The 15,226-nt window shown below is 41.1% G+C and overlaps 1 protein-coding gene across 7 annotated transcripts in view; it reads left to right on the top strand.

Annotated features, from left to right (window-relative positions):
* SLC4A10 (solute carrier family 4 member 10) overlaps window positions 1–13,034 on the top strand; it is a 285,396-nt gene extending 272,362 nt beyond the window's left edge. For 5 of the 7 annotated variants that reach the window (XM_038584657.1, XM_038584660.1, XM_038584661.1 and 2 more), the window contains 3 exons: window positions 2,547–2,614; window positions 5,093–5,209; window positions 10,878–13,034. In XM_038584657.1, coding sequence (XP_038440585.1) covers window positions 2,547–2,614; window positions 5,093–5,209; window positions 10,878–10,944 — 252 coding nt within the window. In that variant the 3' untranslated portion in view covers window positions 10,945–13,034. Of the gene's footprint in view, window positions 1–2,546; window positions 2,615–5,092; window positions 5,210–6,024; window positions 6,064–10,877 lie in introns of all 7 variants that reach the window. The other 2 variants (XM_038584659.1, XM_038584658.1) reach the window with 2 other exon arrangements.
* The last annotated feature ends 2,192 nt before the right edge of the window (window positions 13,035–15,226 follow it).

A 15,226-nucleotide genomic window follows, 5' to 3' on the forward strand; every position in this document is an offset into this window, starting at 1 on the left:
AGTTGGTCAGAAAACATACTAGATACCAAGCTTACCTTCCAGTGGACAACCGAGAAAAGAATTGCATTTTGTATGTATATTGGTTTTACTTAAACAGCATTTGGGAATCACTAAATATTTTCTCCTTGTGTCCCTCCGTGTATTAAGGTAATGTTTTCTGTAGAAAAAGTAAACTTTTTACCTGAAAGAATACATATGCTCAATCCATGGCCTCAATGTTGTGCATATGAGTTAATATGACATATGTATTATGCTCCATATATAGTGACTAACCCATTTGCAAGGCATGCCTTATTTCCAGGCTGCACATTAGCTCTGCTCAAATGCTAACGTGTAATTTCAAACCAATGACACTGTCTACTCGTTTTGAATTAGTTTTAATAAATAGTACTGCCAATGACAAGAGAAATAGGAATCATACACAAACAATAAAGTATATCAGATGATATAAAAATATTCTTGAAGAACAATAGAAAAAGAGAATGGGATTTATTTCTGTAATGTAAAGCAGGAACAGACATGTGCCATTAGTACCACAGAGTATAAATGTAACAAAGGGTTTATGGTTGGGGAGGGCAGGAACTTAAAAGCAGAGAAGTAGTGAAATCATGTGGTTCCCTGGCCTTTCCATTATTACACAGCAGAGACTGGGCATAGATATCTGGATGCAGCATGGTTAAGGTCCCAGCAGAGGGGATCCTGCCTTGGTCACTAGGTTGGATGAGCACAGAGAGCACTCCAAGAATGAAAATGAGACCTGCCCCCACATTACATTTTATATTCATAGGTTAGCTGAATAGGCTCAAGAAACCACTGTCTCTTTAACAAGAAATATGGCAAGGACTCTTCAGAGGCAGGATGCAATTTGAGGCAAAGGGCTGCATACTGAGGATGATAGTAGGAATGGCCTTGCCTGCCAGAAATGACATCACATCAGCCAAAGGTCATGTATTTCTAGAAGCTGATTCAGATCAGCCAAGCTACTGATAAGCTACTGAAGAGGGATGACCCCTCTAGGGTCATTCTTTTTTCTCTAACTCTTCATCTCTAACTTAAAATTCCATTTGTGCTGTCATGCAGCCATAAAAAAGGAATAAGATCTTGCCATTAGCGACAACATGGATGCGCCTAGAGGGTAGTATGCTAAGTGAAATGTTGGCCTAAGAAAGACAGATGCCATATAATTTCACTCATACATGGAATCTAAAAAAACCAAACAAATGAATAAACAAAGAAAAAGCAGAACCAGAGCAATAAATGTAGAGAACAAACATGGTTGCCAGAGGGAAGAGGTGTGGGGGGATGGGCAAAATCAGTGAAAGGAAGTGGGAGATACAGGCTCCTGGTTATGAAATGAGTAAGTCATGGAATAAAAGGCAGAGCATAGGGAATATAGTCAGTGGTAGTGTAACAGTGTCCTATGGTGACAGATGGTAGCTACACTTGTGGGCATAGCATAACATATAGAGATGTTGAATGTGTACACCTGAAACTACTGTAGCGTGGGGTGTCAACTGTACTCAAACAAAAAAAGTAAATAAAATTCCATTTCTGGAGTTAGAACTAATGATTCTAACATTCGTAAATGGTCTTAAATAGTTTCCTGAACTTGGGAATTGCTAATTGACCCATTTGAAAATAAATGCATTCCATAGGAGCTATATAACCTATAGATAACTAAAATTTTTTTGGTGCCTGGAAAAAGGTTGATAACATTACTGAAAATTAAACCAGGACATTTCAGTGTGGTAGGATAAGATTATCTTTCTCCTAAAGATACGAATTTAAAGTGTTACATATCAAGAAATGAATATATGAAGTATATCTACCCTTTAGGGAAGGGTAGGATATTGTTATTATAAGAAGAAATCTGAGGCATAAAACAAAAAGCCTAAAATGTGTCTAGTGGAAAGCACACCTGTGTTTTGATCCATATTGGAAGGTATCTTTTCCTGTCTCAGAAAAAGTCTCTAGAGTAGTTCTCCAAATGCAGTCCTTAGACCAGGATCACCTGGAAACTTACTAGAAATGTAAATTCCTGGGCCCTATGCCAGACGTAGGAAACAGACTCTGGAAGTGGGGCCTAGCAATCTGTATTTTTTTAAAGCCCTCTAGGTGATTCTGATGTAAATTTTGAGAACCACTGCTCTAAATATATCCCTCAGTCCCTTCTAACAGAGCATTCTGGGATTGTAATTTAAACTTTATAGCAATGAAAACAATTACATTGCCCATACATTTTTCCTTTTAAAATTTAGATTAAAAAAAAAAATCTGCTTGGAAATTAACCATGTTTTACATTGAGTGACATGAAGGAGATTGTTGTTAGCATTTAAATTACTTTGTGGTATGAGACTCTCATTAATTACTTATGTTCTTAGTAGCTGGTGCTTTATTGAAAGGACCTGTGCTAGCATTAATAAATGCAAACAAAGTGGAAGGTCCTGAGGTTAATGAGATAGTGAAACATTAATCTGTGTTTCTTCTTTAATGTAAAATGGAGACTCATCAGGTTCACTTTATATATTTTACATTTGTCTTTCTAGGAAGAACAAAGTATGCTAGCTATGGAAGATGAGGGCACGGTACAGCTCCCATTGGAAGGGCACTATAGGTAAGATATACATGTCAAAGCACTCGCTTTGAGTCATGGAATGTGTTGTTATATACTTAAGAATTGCATACTATGTGGATTCCTACAAAGGTTCGTTGAAGCTGCATTAGAATAGAAAAAGTTGAAGTTGGGGAGTAGATTATCCTGTCCTAGTATGAAGTTTTGATGATAACTGTGTGAGTATGGCTAAATAGCTTACCATGAAGGCGGGGTCGGGGGCCAAAAACATGCTTGTAGTCTTTTCTTCTCATATTTTATAATGTTAGCTCTCTTTCATATCCTCTAAAAGTAGCAATTAAAAGACAGGTCAAGATTCAATACCAGGATAAATTAGCCAGGTAGTCACTAAATATTTGAATTCCGAGAGGTTACTCTTAAAATATGGCACTTCCAGAGAGATGATCTATTTCCTGAGTTGAAGGACTTAGTTGTACCAGTCATTTTAGGAAATATTTGTGTAACTCTCCAAAATATGCTAATCTTCTTTATGCACAAAGACATAGCAAAAGAATGCAAACTCTAGCATTATAATAAAGACTTTATTTGGCCTATTTGTCTTTATAATAAAGACAGTGTTTAGCCAAAAATTGTATGTATGCATATGAGACATATATATTATCTCAAAGTGCTTAATGGTAGTTTAAGGCCATGCCAGGAAAAAGGAGAGAATACTTTTATCATAGTGTTGACAAAAAAATTGAAATCTTCTAGATCTTCAGGGTCTGCTGTAAAATCACATTCCCTAGGGTTTAAAAATATAATTATCTACCATGTAAGCATGGGAAGTCATTTTATCTTTTTTTAAGCAATATTTGAAGTTTTAAAATCCTGTTGATTCTTTCGTTGAATCAGTCAGTATATTCCCAAGTGTATTTTGTAGCAGCTTAGTCTCATATGATACCAGTCTGGAAAAGATTTTTTGGTTCGGTGCATTTCCATACAGCATTCCAGTTTGGAGATTCAGAATGCACACTGGCATACTAAAGAACCTAAGTGGCACTGTATTTTTTTTTTTACTTAATTTTATTTAATCCAGCATTTTCTACTCTTTTGCTCACAAGACTCTTTGTCATATAATATCATGAAAAACATGTATTCACATGACATTGTTTTGGAAGCTGGTTGGTCTCATGCTTTGAGTCAGTAAGAACTGCCGGATTTGAGGAACACATGTCTAGACTGGAAGGGAGGAAGCCTATGAGACCCAAGGTTTTGCTCCGGATCTTTGGTGTTCCTCTTAAAAGTCTAATTTGTTGCCCTCTCTGAACAAAACCACTCATGAGGGTCATGTGAGGTCGGCTTAGGATTTTGCTAGAACATGTTTTTTTGTTTTTTTTTTTGTTTTGTTTTGTTTTTTTGTTGTTTTTTTTTTTTTTTTTTTTACAGCAGGCTATCTTTTCCACGTGTAGTAAGAAGAGTGCTGTTTTCTCACTAGAAACTTTCTTTGACTTGGCCTATGATTTATCTCTGCTGCTATTTGGTTGTGTTTCTAGCCCTGGGAATATTTTAGAGAGTTCTGAATGTCACCTATAATTGGTGCCATTTTAAAATGCAAGAAAAGCACCCAGCATTGTACATATCCTGATATTGCAGGCTCCCCTAGTCATTTGGAAAGACTTCTGCCAAACACAGACTGCCTTCATTTATCCAACAAATATTTGTCGAGTGGGTACCAAGCATCAGGCTCTGTTTGAGTCTTGGGGGAGCAGTCTCAAATGGTCAAGAATACTCGTCCTTATAAAGCTTATATTCGAGTAGGCAGAAAATAAACAAATGAACAAGTAATATAGCACAGTACTTTAGATGGTGAAAAGTGCAATGAAAACAAAAAGCAAAAAAGGATAAGGGTGTTCTGAGGGGATGGAAATAGAAACTTTAAATAGAGTAGTCAGCAAAGGGCTCTCTGAGTAAGTGACATTTAAACAAAGGAGGGAAAGAGTGGTACCATGTAAAGGAGCATTCTGGGCAGAAGAAAGAGCAAGTAAAAGGCCCTGAGGCAGTAGCAAGCCTGGAGTGTTCCAGAACAGTCAGGAGCCCGTTGCATTGTGGCTGGAGAGGATGGAGCAGGGGTGTAATGGCAGGAGATATAGTTGGAGGGTGAGGGCGAGGACAGAGCCTGTGCTCCATCCACCAGGTTTTTTTCTGAGCTAGTGAGAGCCCTTGTAGAGTGTGAGCAGAAGCCTGAAGTTGATCTGCTGTTCTACGAATGTTAGGACAGGAGGCTAAGCAGTGAACACGCAGAACCTTATCTCTGTAATTTGAAATAAATTAGGAAACTGTAGCCAAAATCAGTTTCTATAGAACTAGAATCTTTGATTTTTTATAGATTTTTAAAAGTAACTGTGAGAATGCTCCTAATTTTTAAACTATCAAAAATACTATACAAAGGCACAAGACTGTCCTATATTTAGTATCTATCTCTAGACAACTGCAGTTACTTATTTAATCTTTTAATTTCATTTTGGGTAAACTATCTAGAGATGATCCATCTGTGATCAATATTTCTGATGAAATGTCAAAGACTGCCTTGTGGAGGAACCTTCTGATGACTGCCGATAACTCAAAAGATAAGGAGTCAAGCTTTCCTTCTAAAAGGTTTGAATTCCAAAATAATGTGAATTTGTACTGACCCCCGTCATTAGTGAGAGAATAGTATTGATAACCATTGAATTTAGGTCTATATAGCTCAGAAAGTTCTTTTTAAAAGTAGGTGGAAATTGTGATCAACACATTTGTTGGTTTTTCAACATCTCCCTTTCAAAATAAAAGCTCACTCCAGAACTCTGACAGTGGGGAGAAATAGTGCTATAAATGAGTCCCAATGCATGGCATTTTTGGATATTCATTTGGTCCACTCTTTTGCAGTAAGAGGTCATTATATTTCCTCATCGCCCACTTCCCAGGACCCTCTTAGGTGTCTGACCACATTTTGCACTCCCCCATTATCCTTTCTGAAACGTCATATGCACATGCAGTGGTGACTTTGTATTTAGTATATTTCCAGGCCCCTATTCCAACCCCCTGAAAATCTTCCCTAACTTCCTTATTCTGAAACTTTCAACTCCAGAAAGTTCTATGCATTCTTATTTCTCTGCATGCAAACATTACAAACAACTCCTACAGTTGTAGATGCTAAGTTTTAAATGCATGCTGGGGGAAGAGTGTGTCCTTAAATATAAAGTCATCACAGGATTTCCATTGAATTTTCCAGAATTTATAAATAAGAGTTCAAACTATCCAGTCTTCTTAGATGCTGACTTGAAGAAAAATCTCTATGTTATGCTTATAGCTCTTCTTATTAAAGAGTGATTGAGGGATTTGGGACAGTGTTTAATTATTAAGTTCCTTTATTTTCATGACTTTAAATTAACTTTTTCTACTTAATTTTTATATTACATTTTTGTCATAAGCTCCCCTTCCTAATCACTCTAGAAGCTGATTCCCCAAAGGTAAGACCCTCTCCCTCAAACCTATTCCTTGGTTGTATTCCCTTATGTTAAATGGTGTCTTCTAGAAACCTGGTCAGCTATGTTCTCTGTGTGAGTTTTGGGGAGGCAAAAGTCATGGAGAGTCTTGGGCTTAGATCCAGCATCAGACTGTTTATGGTGTTCCTGTAACTACTCAGCTCTTTAAGAAGGTTGAAGCTTGAGTGAACGTTTTTTTCCCCCACATGACTTATATAAATACATCATATGTAAATCAACAAATCTCATAGAACTATGTTAGTAATGACATCAAATGTTTATATTGGGAAAAAGAAAATTTTTCCTTTCAATTAAGAAATTGCAAAGCTGGGAGCTTCCATTTATGCACTACATGCTTCCAAACCTGTAAGCTTTATCTGGCTTCATGAGAAATATTTGGAAACATGGGCTCAGAAAAGATGCTACATGAGGCTTACAGAATATCTCTTGTTGCTGGTTTTTGTCACCCCAAAATGGCATGCTGCTTCGGTGTCATCTCTAACCCCAAAAGACCAACAGTGATGTGCAGTCTTCATCCCAGAAAGCTGGAGATTAGTCATCTCTCTCTCTGTCTTTGTATCTCTCTCCCTCCCTCCCTCCCTCCCTCTCTCTCTTTCTCTCTCTCTGACAACTACCTCTCACATACTAGAGGTTAATATAAGTTACTCAGTAGGCTCCCTCAAAGACTTTTAATTGATGTTTTCTGTCTGTAACAGGGCTTTAAAATCCTCATGTATTTCTTTGCTTGGCTCAAGCAGAAGTAATATTTTATTCTGAAACATGCTTTATCTTCATTTCCCAAAGATCCCTGCTATAGTCTGATAGAGTCATCCTCACATTAATTCTGTTTGGGTAGGAGCCTTGGAAGAAAATAAGTTATGAGAAGGGTAATTTCTCAAACCCATTGAAGTATGTGCTTGTGGACTCACGTTAAAAATTTGGCATTTCTCTGATTTTTTAAATGGGAACTCCAAGTTTATGAGCTCACAATCAAATGCCAGCCATGGGAATATGTGGAAAATTTGAGACAACTGAACTTACAGATTACTTTTCTTCCTGCACTAAATGGATCCAGAGTATGAACACTTTCTCTCTTTTCCTTTGGTTCAAGCAAAAAATTTTATGTCATGGTATTTTAGGTACTCCTTAAAGTAAATAGTAAAGTCAAGTGATGCTTTTCATCAGGAAAACCTCACTGTTTTAAAACAATGTAAAATGCTTTAAGCAGGTCCAATTTTAATTAGGACCATCCTTTATATTTTGATATAACCGCTTGCTTCTTAACTCTTTGAACATGTTACCACTAACAAAAGATTCCAGCTATTGTGAATGGACGTTTACCCTTAGATGTGATAAAAATCAGTAGATTTCCATGTGAAAATATTTCTTGGTTCATGGTTAATGTCATCTCCATAACAGTGGAAAGTGGCAGAAACAGTGTGGCTTCCAGAAATCCCCAAACCCCCAACCCTAATGACAATGCCCTCCCAAAGCCATTGCCTTCTCACGATGTGTCTGTTGAAGGCATTGAATGGTGATGACCAGGAACTCTAAAAATGTTATGTCTGCTAGAGTATCAGTTGACAAACAAAACAAAAACCTAAAGACCAGGTTACCAGGGTCTGTTATCTCTTGAGACCTAAGCTGGCTTCCTTGCAGTTTGTGACACCACCCCCTACCACCCCCCCCCCCCCCCCCCCCCCCCCCCCCGCCAACTTGTTCTCCATCCTATCCCTTGCAGTTGGTCCTGCATGCCTATCAGAGTATCAGAGAAGCCCAGATATTTTTCCTTAGTGGAGTTTAGAATAGCAGTTGTATTTTCTCCATCATTTCTCTCACTTTTTCATTGTTAATAGTATTTTATCCAGGCTGACTGAAAGAAGGATCTAAGAACTAATTGCAAATTTGACCACATCTGTAAGATGTCTAATCTGATCCTTGTTCAACAGTGCAGTCATGTGACAGTCTCCTCTGTGGCTTATTGAATTGGCTTGGCAGAAATAGGTCTCATTAAAAACCATACTGCATCAGAATAGGTGAGCAACTGCTATGTCTTATATAAAACTGACACCCAAGATTGACATTTCTTGGGAAGGTAGCTGGCAACACTGGAAAAAACAAACAAACAAACAAACAAACAAACAAACCCCAAAAAACAGCACTTGGTTTTGCGCTGGTGGCAGAGGCAAGGCTCTGAGATCACCTTCTCTGCTCTCCTCTGGCCACCCACTCCCACCACCTTCTTATATCCTGGGTTCTCCTTTGCTCTGATTTCCTAGGCCTGTGCCCTCTCATGACCGCTTGGTAAATGTTGTTCATAACAACTATTTTGGTGTGATTGAAATATAACAGTTTTCATAGATCGCTTGGCAGCATGAAGGTAGGAAATCACATTCTGCTCTCTTCTGAAATACTATTTCCTTATATTTTATACTGTAACTCTTCAAAGGCAGGGCAATGTCTCATCTGTCTCGTGTCCCCTGGGCTTTGTAGAGGACCTGCTATATGATAGATGTGTAACGTATGCCTATTGCAATAGCATATCATAGATATGATACATATTTAATAAATGTAAGTAATATATTGATTACAATGCAAGTTTCGAATTGATTGGAGTCTTGAAAAATGACCGAAACACGGAATAAAGAGAGTAATAGTAAGAAGATAGGTTCAGTCGATAATATTTTTCATAGAAATCTTGAGCTGGTGATAAAATGCTTCATAGTGGGTTGAAATCTCATCTGATACCCCAACCACCGGTTTTTAAAGAAGGGGGAGACGCCTCCGGTCACTTGCTTGGTTATGGTTTTGTAACCAAACAATCAGTATGACCAAAGCAGGGCACCGGGAAGAACCAGTCCTGTGAATTGGGCCAACCTTCTGAATGTGGCTTTTCCACCGCCCGGTCGCTACCGGTGCCCTTGCCGCGTGCTGGTCGGTAACCAGGTTTCGGGGCGGAGCGCGGCGCCCCGGGAACTGCGCCTGTGCGCACAGGGGCCCGTGAGCCTCGCCCCTGCCGTCGGCGACCCGGCGGGGACCGGCCACTGCGTCTTGCTGGTGACGGAGATCAGCGGCCCCCGAATGCCGCGTTCGAGCCCCGAGAGAATGTAGGGACCCAAGAGTCCCAAAGTAACTGCCAGATGAGGACGCCGAGTCCCCGAGGGGTTCGGTAACTGGGCCCAGGTCCCGCGGGGCGCGGTGACCTCCGCACGGGGGAGGCCCGGGAAGCCCAGGAGCCGTCACCTGGGAAAGTAGGGCAGTGGGCACTTGTCACGTGAAAGGCACTTACAGTAGGAGACAGTGCGTCTTGCCGAGGGAGGGGTTAAGAGCAGAGTCCAGGCCCCGCACGGTCCTGGGCGCGCTGTCCCGGCGCTGGCGGGTGGGGGGGGGGCGCTGCTCACCTGCGGCCCCAGGGGGGGCTCCGGAGGGGGGGACAGCCCAGAAGGCCTGCTGCTCACCTGAAGGGGGCGGGGAGAGGGTAAGAGCCTGGAAGGCCTGTTGCTCACCTGAAGGGGGGCGTGGGTGCCCAGAAGGCCTGTTGCTCACCTGAAGGGGGGGGTAGCAGCCCAGAAGGCCTGTTGCTTGCCTGACGGGGGGCGGGGGGGGTAGCAGCCCAAGAAGGCCTGTTGCTCACCTGAAGGGGGGGGGCGGGGGGGACCATTCCAAAAGCACACTCGGAGAATGTGGCACGTCGCTGACCACGAAGAAAAGGAGGCCGCAGGGGGAAGGAGGTGTGAACCGTCGCTCGACGCCTTTGGGCAGAGTCCCCGCACCACGGCTTCCCCGCAGCAAGGGTTTGGCGCGGTGGGGGGGGGGGGGGGGCACCCAGTCCCGGCGCCGGGGCGCAGCCTGCCCAGCTCGGGGCCCCGCGGGTGACAGGGAGGGACGGGGGGGGGGAGGGGGGGCGGAGCTGCCCGCCCCCGAGCTCGGCACTGGAATGTTCCAGGAAACCTGGAGCAGAAAAGCAGGGAAGGTGCTCCCGGGAGAAGGAAGAGAGGTGTAGACCGGCGGCGTCTTGTCGCCTCTCGCCCAGGGCTCAAGCCAGCGGGGCGGGGCTCGGGGCACCGGGAGGACTGCCCGGGGGGGTGGGGGGAGCACCGTCCTGACGAACACCCCGCCGCGCCCCCCAAGACCAGACCCGGCCTCTGAAGGCGGCCCCCAAACACCTGCTGTGGCTCCGCCGGTGTAGACGCGGGGGCGGTGCCCGAGGGTGGGGCAGCCAGTGTAGACGCGGGGGCGGTGCCCGAGGGTAGGGCAGCCAGTGTAGACGCGGGGCCGTGCCCGAGGGTGGGGCAGCCAGTGTAGACGCGGGGCCGTGCCTGAGGGTGGGGCAGCCGGTGTAGACGCGGGGGCCGTGCCCGAGGGTAGGGCAGCCAGTGTAGACGCGGGGGCCGTGCCCGAGGGTGGGGCAGCCAGTGTAGACGCGGGGCCGTGCCTGAGGGTGGGGCAGCCGGTGTAGACGCGGGGCCGTGCCGGTCGCCCTGGGCGGGGTTGGGGACGCTGACCGCGCGAGCTTGCCTCCAGCCTGCATGCCTTGGAACGGTCTTACGATGTCTTGTCTGGGTTCGCGCTCCCACTTTTTGGCATCTCCCCCCTTCCTGCGGTTCCTGGCCTCTACCTCTCGGAAGAGGGCAGGGGGTCTGAATTGCCGCCTGTCTACGCTTCGCAGCGTGAAAGAGCAGCGATGCTAAGGGCCGGGGTGCGTCGGGTTGACGGGTTTTGAGTCAGGGCAAGCAGATCTCACAGGAGCCGTGCGGGATGGCAATAATCCATTTCTCCTTTTGTTTCCCCCCCTGTAGCATCGAAAGCCGAAAAGAGAAGAAAGCTGACTCAGGGAAAGGTGTTGACAGGGAGACTTGTCTATGACTTGATCTTCAATTTATTTTTTACATATATATGAGAAGAGTGCCACAATTATTAATAAAACTGCTTTGATCATGTATTGTAAATTCTGTCTCTCATCCCAAATCCACCTTCATACTGTAAGTAGTGCGATCCTTGTTTCATTTCTGTGTTTAAACTTCTGAACAGTGAGACGCCCTTGTGAGCATATACAGTAGCTGATGCAAAAATCTCTGTGCTCCTTGCTGTACGTTAGACATTTGTAAACACTGGATTCTCATCGTTAGTTCGATGAGAGCAATAGCTTTCTTAAAGAGATGTCCTATTTACCTAGTTTGTATTTTCCTACTTTAGTGACCTGAAGCTACCTGGTCATTTCATTCGGAAGAATTTTGAAAGGTAGTCTTAACTGCTTTTTATTTTTTATAGCTTAGCATTAGTGACTTATTTCAAAAAAAAAAAAAAAAAAACCAACAAAAAACCCAAATCAAAAAGGTTAGTTTGGAAGCATTTTTTAATAATTGTATTTGTGCATTTCCTTGATTTATTATGATACATTTAATACTTAAGAGTTTATATGTGACTAAAACTTAAAGTCATTTGAAAACATATGTAGAAACCTTTTACATAAGGTTTAAACAATTTGTTTAAAAGAATCAGAAACTAACCAGAGTCAAGTAGTGTTTGCTTAACAATTCAAGTTGTGATTACACCACCAAATACTAGGCTTGTTATGAAATGCTTCAGGAAAACTTTGTAAGTTTTGTGAGATTTTGAATATAAACCTTTATCAGAAATATGCCGTTAAATTTCTCTCCCATTAAAAACAAATGTTTTCCAAATAAACCTATCATATACATATTCACGGAAGGCCACGTGGTGAGTCCTTGTACATGGAATTTCACTCCTGTATAGTTATTCTGCTGCTAAAGGTCACGTACTGCTTAATGCTGCTTCTGAATCATGTTCTAATGTTAGGCTGACAGGTCTCCAACTATATTTTTTTCTTCTGCAAAGCTCTTTTCCACTTTTTAATTGAATGCATGTTGCAGAAAAATAATCTTTTAAATGAATATTTCAGATTCTGTTTGAGAAGGTTCTGTAGATATTTCAGTCCATATGAAAGAATGCATTTTTACTAAGCTTTCACAAGAGGAAGGAAAGTTAAGAGTTTTTGAACATTACTAAAAATACGGTATTTCATTCCATTTTAGATAATGTGAAGTTAATAAAGATGAAATCTTGTAATACTCTTATTTCCTAAGAAGGACCAGTGATCATCAATCTTATAATCTGCAGTGTCCAATTTTACAATAATTCAGAGCTCTGCGGCTTTTCCAAGCTATTAATTACATATTCTGTACATAAGTGTACATGAAAAGTAAAAAAAAAAAAAAATCCTCTTGTGATCAAGCTTATGAGGGAAATAGAAAACCCCAACAAAGCCTCCATCAGATTAAACATTTTGATATTTCTGAAAATTCCCCTCAGTCTTTTAAGGAGCCACTTCTTTTATGGAATGTAAACCTAAAAAAATATAAGAATAATTTGCAGCTAATACAGCCTGTGTTTATAAATGCCAAGGAAAATTACAAAAACTTTCCATTCCAAGTGTGTTACCTTTGTGTGTTTTATAATACAGATACTACATTGTAAACATTCCCATTGTTTTACGATTTAGACTAGCTGTACATGCCAGTTAGTCCCCAAAGCAGCCTCCTAGTGTTTTAATATATTAAAAACTGTTCTGTTACAAATGATCATGGTGAATTAAAACCTTCACATGATCACTTATTTGAATAAGCAATCATACCCAATGAAATTCTGTATTTCTGAGTATTTTTATAGTCATTTTGTTCTTGTGTGAATTTTAATGCTATCTCTATGTTAATCCTAATATTTTGAAATCATATAAAATATAAGAAAAAAATGTAGTGTTATATATTTCCTCCTAATTTCAGATTCCTGGTCAAAATTACTGAATATCTTGAATGTAATTTATTGCAAAGTTCAAGTAATGTGTAAATGTGACTAGGATATTGTGTTTTTCACAACTAAGAAATGTTATGTGGAAATAAATATTTATCCTAATTAATTTCCTTGCACATTTTAAATTGTGATGCAAAGTGTCTTGTCTTTTTTCTCCTTAGTGTTGCTCAGTAGATCAATGTAGAACATTTTGACTGAACATAGTATTCAAATTTAACCCCCCCCCCCCCCGTTAAGAAAATTTGGTGACAGAAACACTTTAAGAGTATTCTGACAATTTGGACTTTATGAAAAGAATATTATGAGAGCTATCGTAGGATATGTCTCTTCATTTTTCCAAAAAGCAGTGACTTGAGTGCAAATGGCATTGCTCCCAAGACTAGTCAAATCTTCCAAGTTCGTTAGTAGGATTTCCCATAAGTAGAACCCCTTACCTTAGACTTCTGTTTCCAGCACCACCACCCCCACCACCACACACACACACACCATGGGAAAAGCATTTCCTAAAATCTCTCTCCTCCCTGCTCGTTACAGTGGGTCAGATGGGACCATCATTCTTGTGTAGCCATCTGGCAGTGTGTTTGGAGGTAATTACATTCAGAACTCTAATGTAAGGGTTAGTATTTTTCTTTTGACTTGTGAGTTTACTTTATAATTGCTACCATTTAACAGCCTTTGATATTGGGAAGTTTTTTCCTGAATATAACCTGAATATCTCCTTGGTGTAGTTTAAATCCATAGCTTAATAGAAACTCTTCACCAATAATTCACAAGCAACCCATATTTCAACACTCTACCTAAATCTTTTAGGATTTGTCTTGAATCTTAAAAGTATGCTCATTATTATGATTTTTTTTTTCTGTCTGCACTGACCCACTCTGTTCCTGTTTAACTGTTCACTCCTGGTCACTTGACTATTTTACCATGGTTTCAAAATTGCTACCCAAACGTTATAATAAGTATCTTGTATATTCATTCATTCAAATGAAATGAGATGGGATGCCTGGGTGGCTCAGCGGCTGAGCATCTGCCTTCACCTCAGGGTGTGATCCTGGGGTCCCGGGATTGAGTCCCACATCAGGCTCCCTCCCTCCCCCGCAGGGAGCCTGCTTCTCTCTCTACCTGTGCCTCTCATGCATAAATAAATTTAGAAAAAAAAATGAAATGAGAGTCATTTGGATATGGTGGTTCTCTAAATATATATTTGAAAAGGCTGTTCGCAATCAGTACCTTTGAAGAAGCCCAATATTAAAGGGTTACTAGTAACACTTTATTTTCCAGATCTCTTTGGGTTTTTCCTCAGAAACCTGCAGTTCACTGATAAAACTGTCACTCCGTGTCAGTTTCTTTCTTTCTTTTTTTTAAGATTTTTATTTATTCGTTCATGAGAGACACAGGCAGAGGGAGAAGCAGGCCCCATGCAGGGAGCCCTATGTGGGACTCGATCTCAGGACTCCAGGATCAGGCCCTGGGCTGAAGGCGACGCTAAACCGCTGAGCCACCCAGGGCTGCCCATCTGTGTCAGTTTCTATTGGTGTATTGGCCACCACTTTTCGAGCTGGAACTTTGAAAATAGAACTGTGGTCCTTGCTTTTAAGGGCTCAGTAGACACATAGCTATAAGACAATGTGATATGTACTGAGTTGGCTGTATAAGGAAAGCAGTGAATAACTCAAAGATGGATCTTTGACTAGGATAGAGTTTGAGGAAAATGTTATATAAGAGGTAGCATATGAATTAGGATGGAAATGGGGAAGGAAACCTACTCCAAGAGCTGCAGAGATTCTCAAACACATGCCAGTATTGAAATACAAATGAAATAAAAAAGTAAAGATGTATGGTGTAACTGAATCCTGACATATTTGATGTATGGCATATTTGGAACCAAGCAAACAGTCCAGGGTGGTGGAGTGTTAGGAGGGTAGTGAAGACCTGTAAGAAAAGGTAGAACTACAAGTAGACCACATTATAAATGATGTTAAATTCTATAGTAGGATATTCGAACTTTATCCATTAAAAGTTTTGAGCAATGGAAAGGCATGAATTTTTGGCAAGATTAGTCTAGCAGCACAGTGGAGAATATAGTGGGGAAAAAAACGTGGGATTATTTCCTTAGGGATCCTGCACCCAGGACGACTCTGAGGCTCAAACCAAACTCTCTGTGAGTGATCTATAAACTTTTATTATGATTGAAACCAAATAGGCTTAAACCTTAGGTACTTAAGTAACTCCAGACACAACAGCTTTATTATAAATTATTTCATATAGAATAAGATCTATATCTGGAGATAAATATCATATATATATAGGTATATAC

The sequence above is a fragment of the Canis lupus genome, chromosome 36 (genome assembly GCF_011100685.1).
Source record: "Canis lupus familiaris isolate Mischka breed German Shepherd chromosome 36, alternate assembly UU_Cfam_GSD_1.0, whole genome shotgun sequence".
Lineage (NCBI taxonomy): Eukaryota > Metazoa > Chordata > Mammalia > Carnivora > Canidae > Canis > Canis lupus.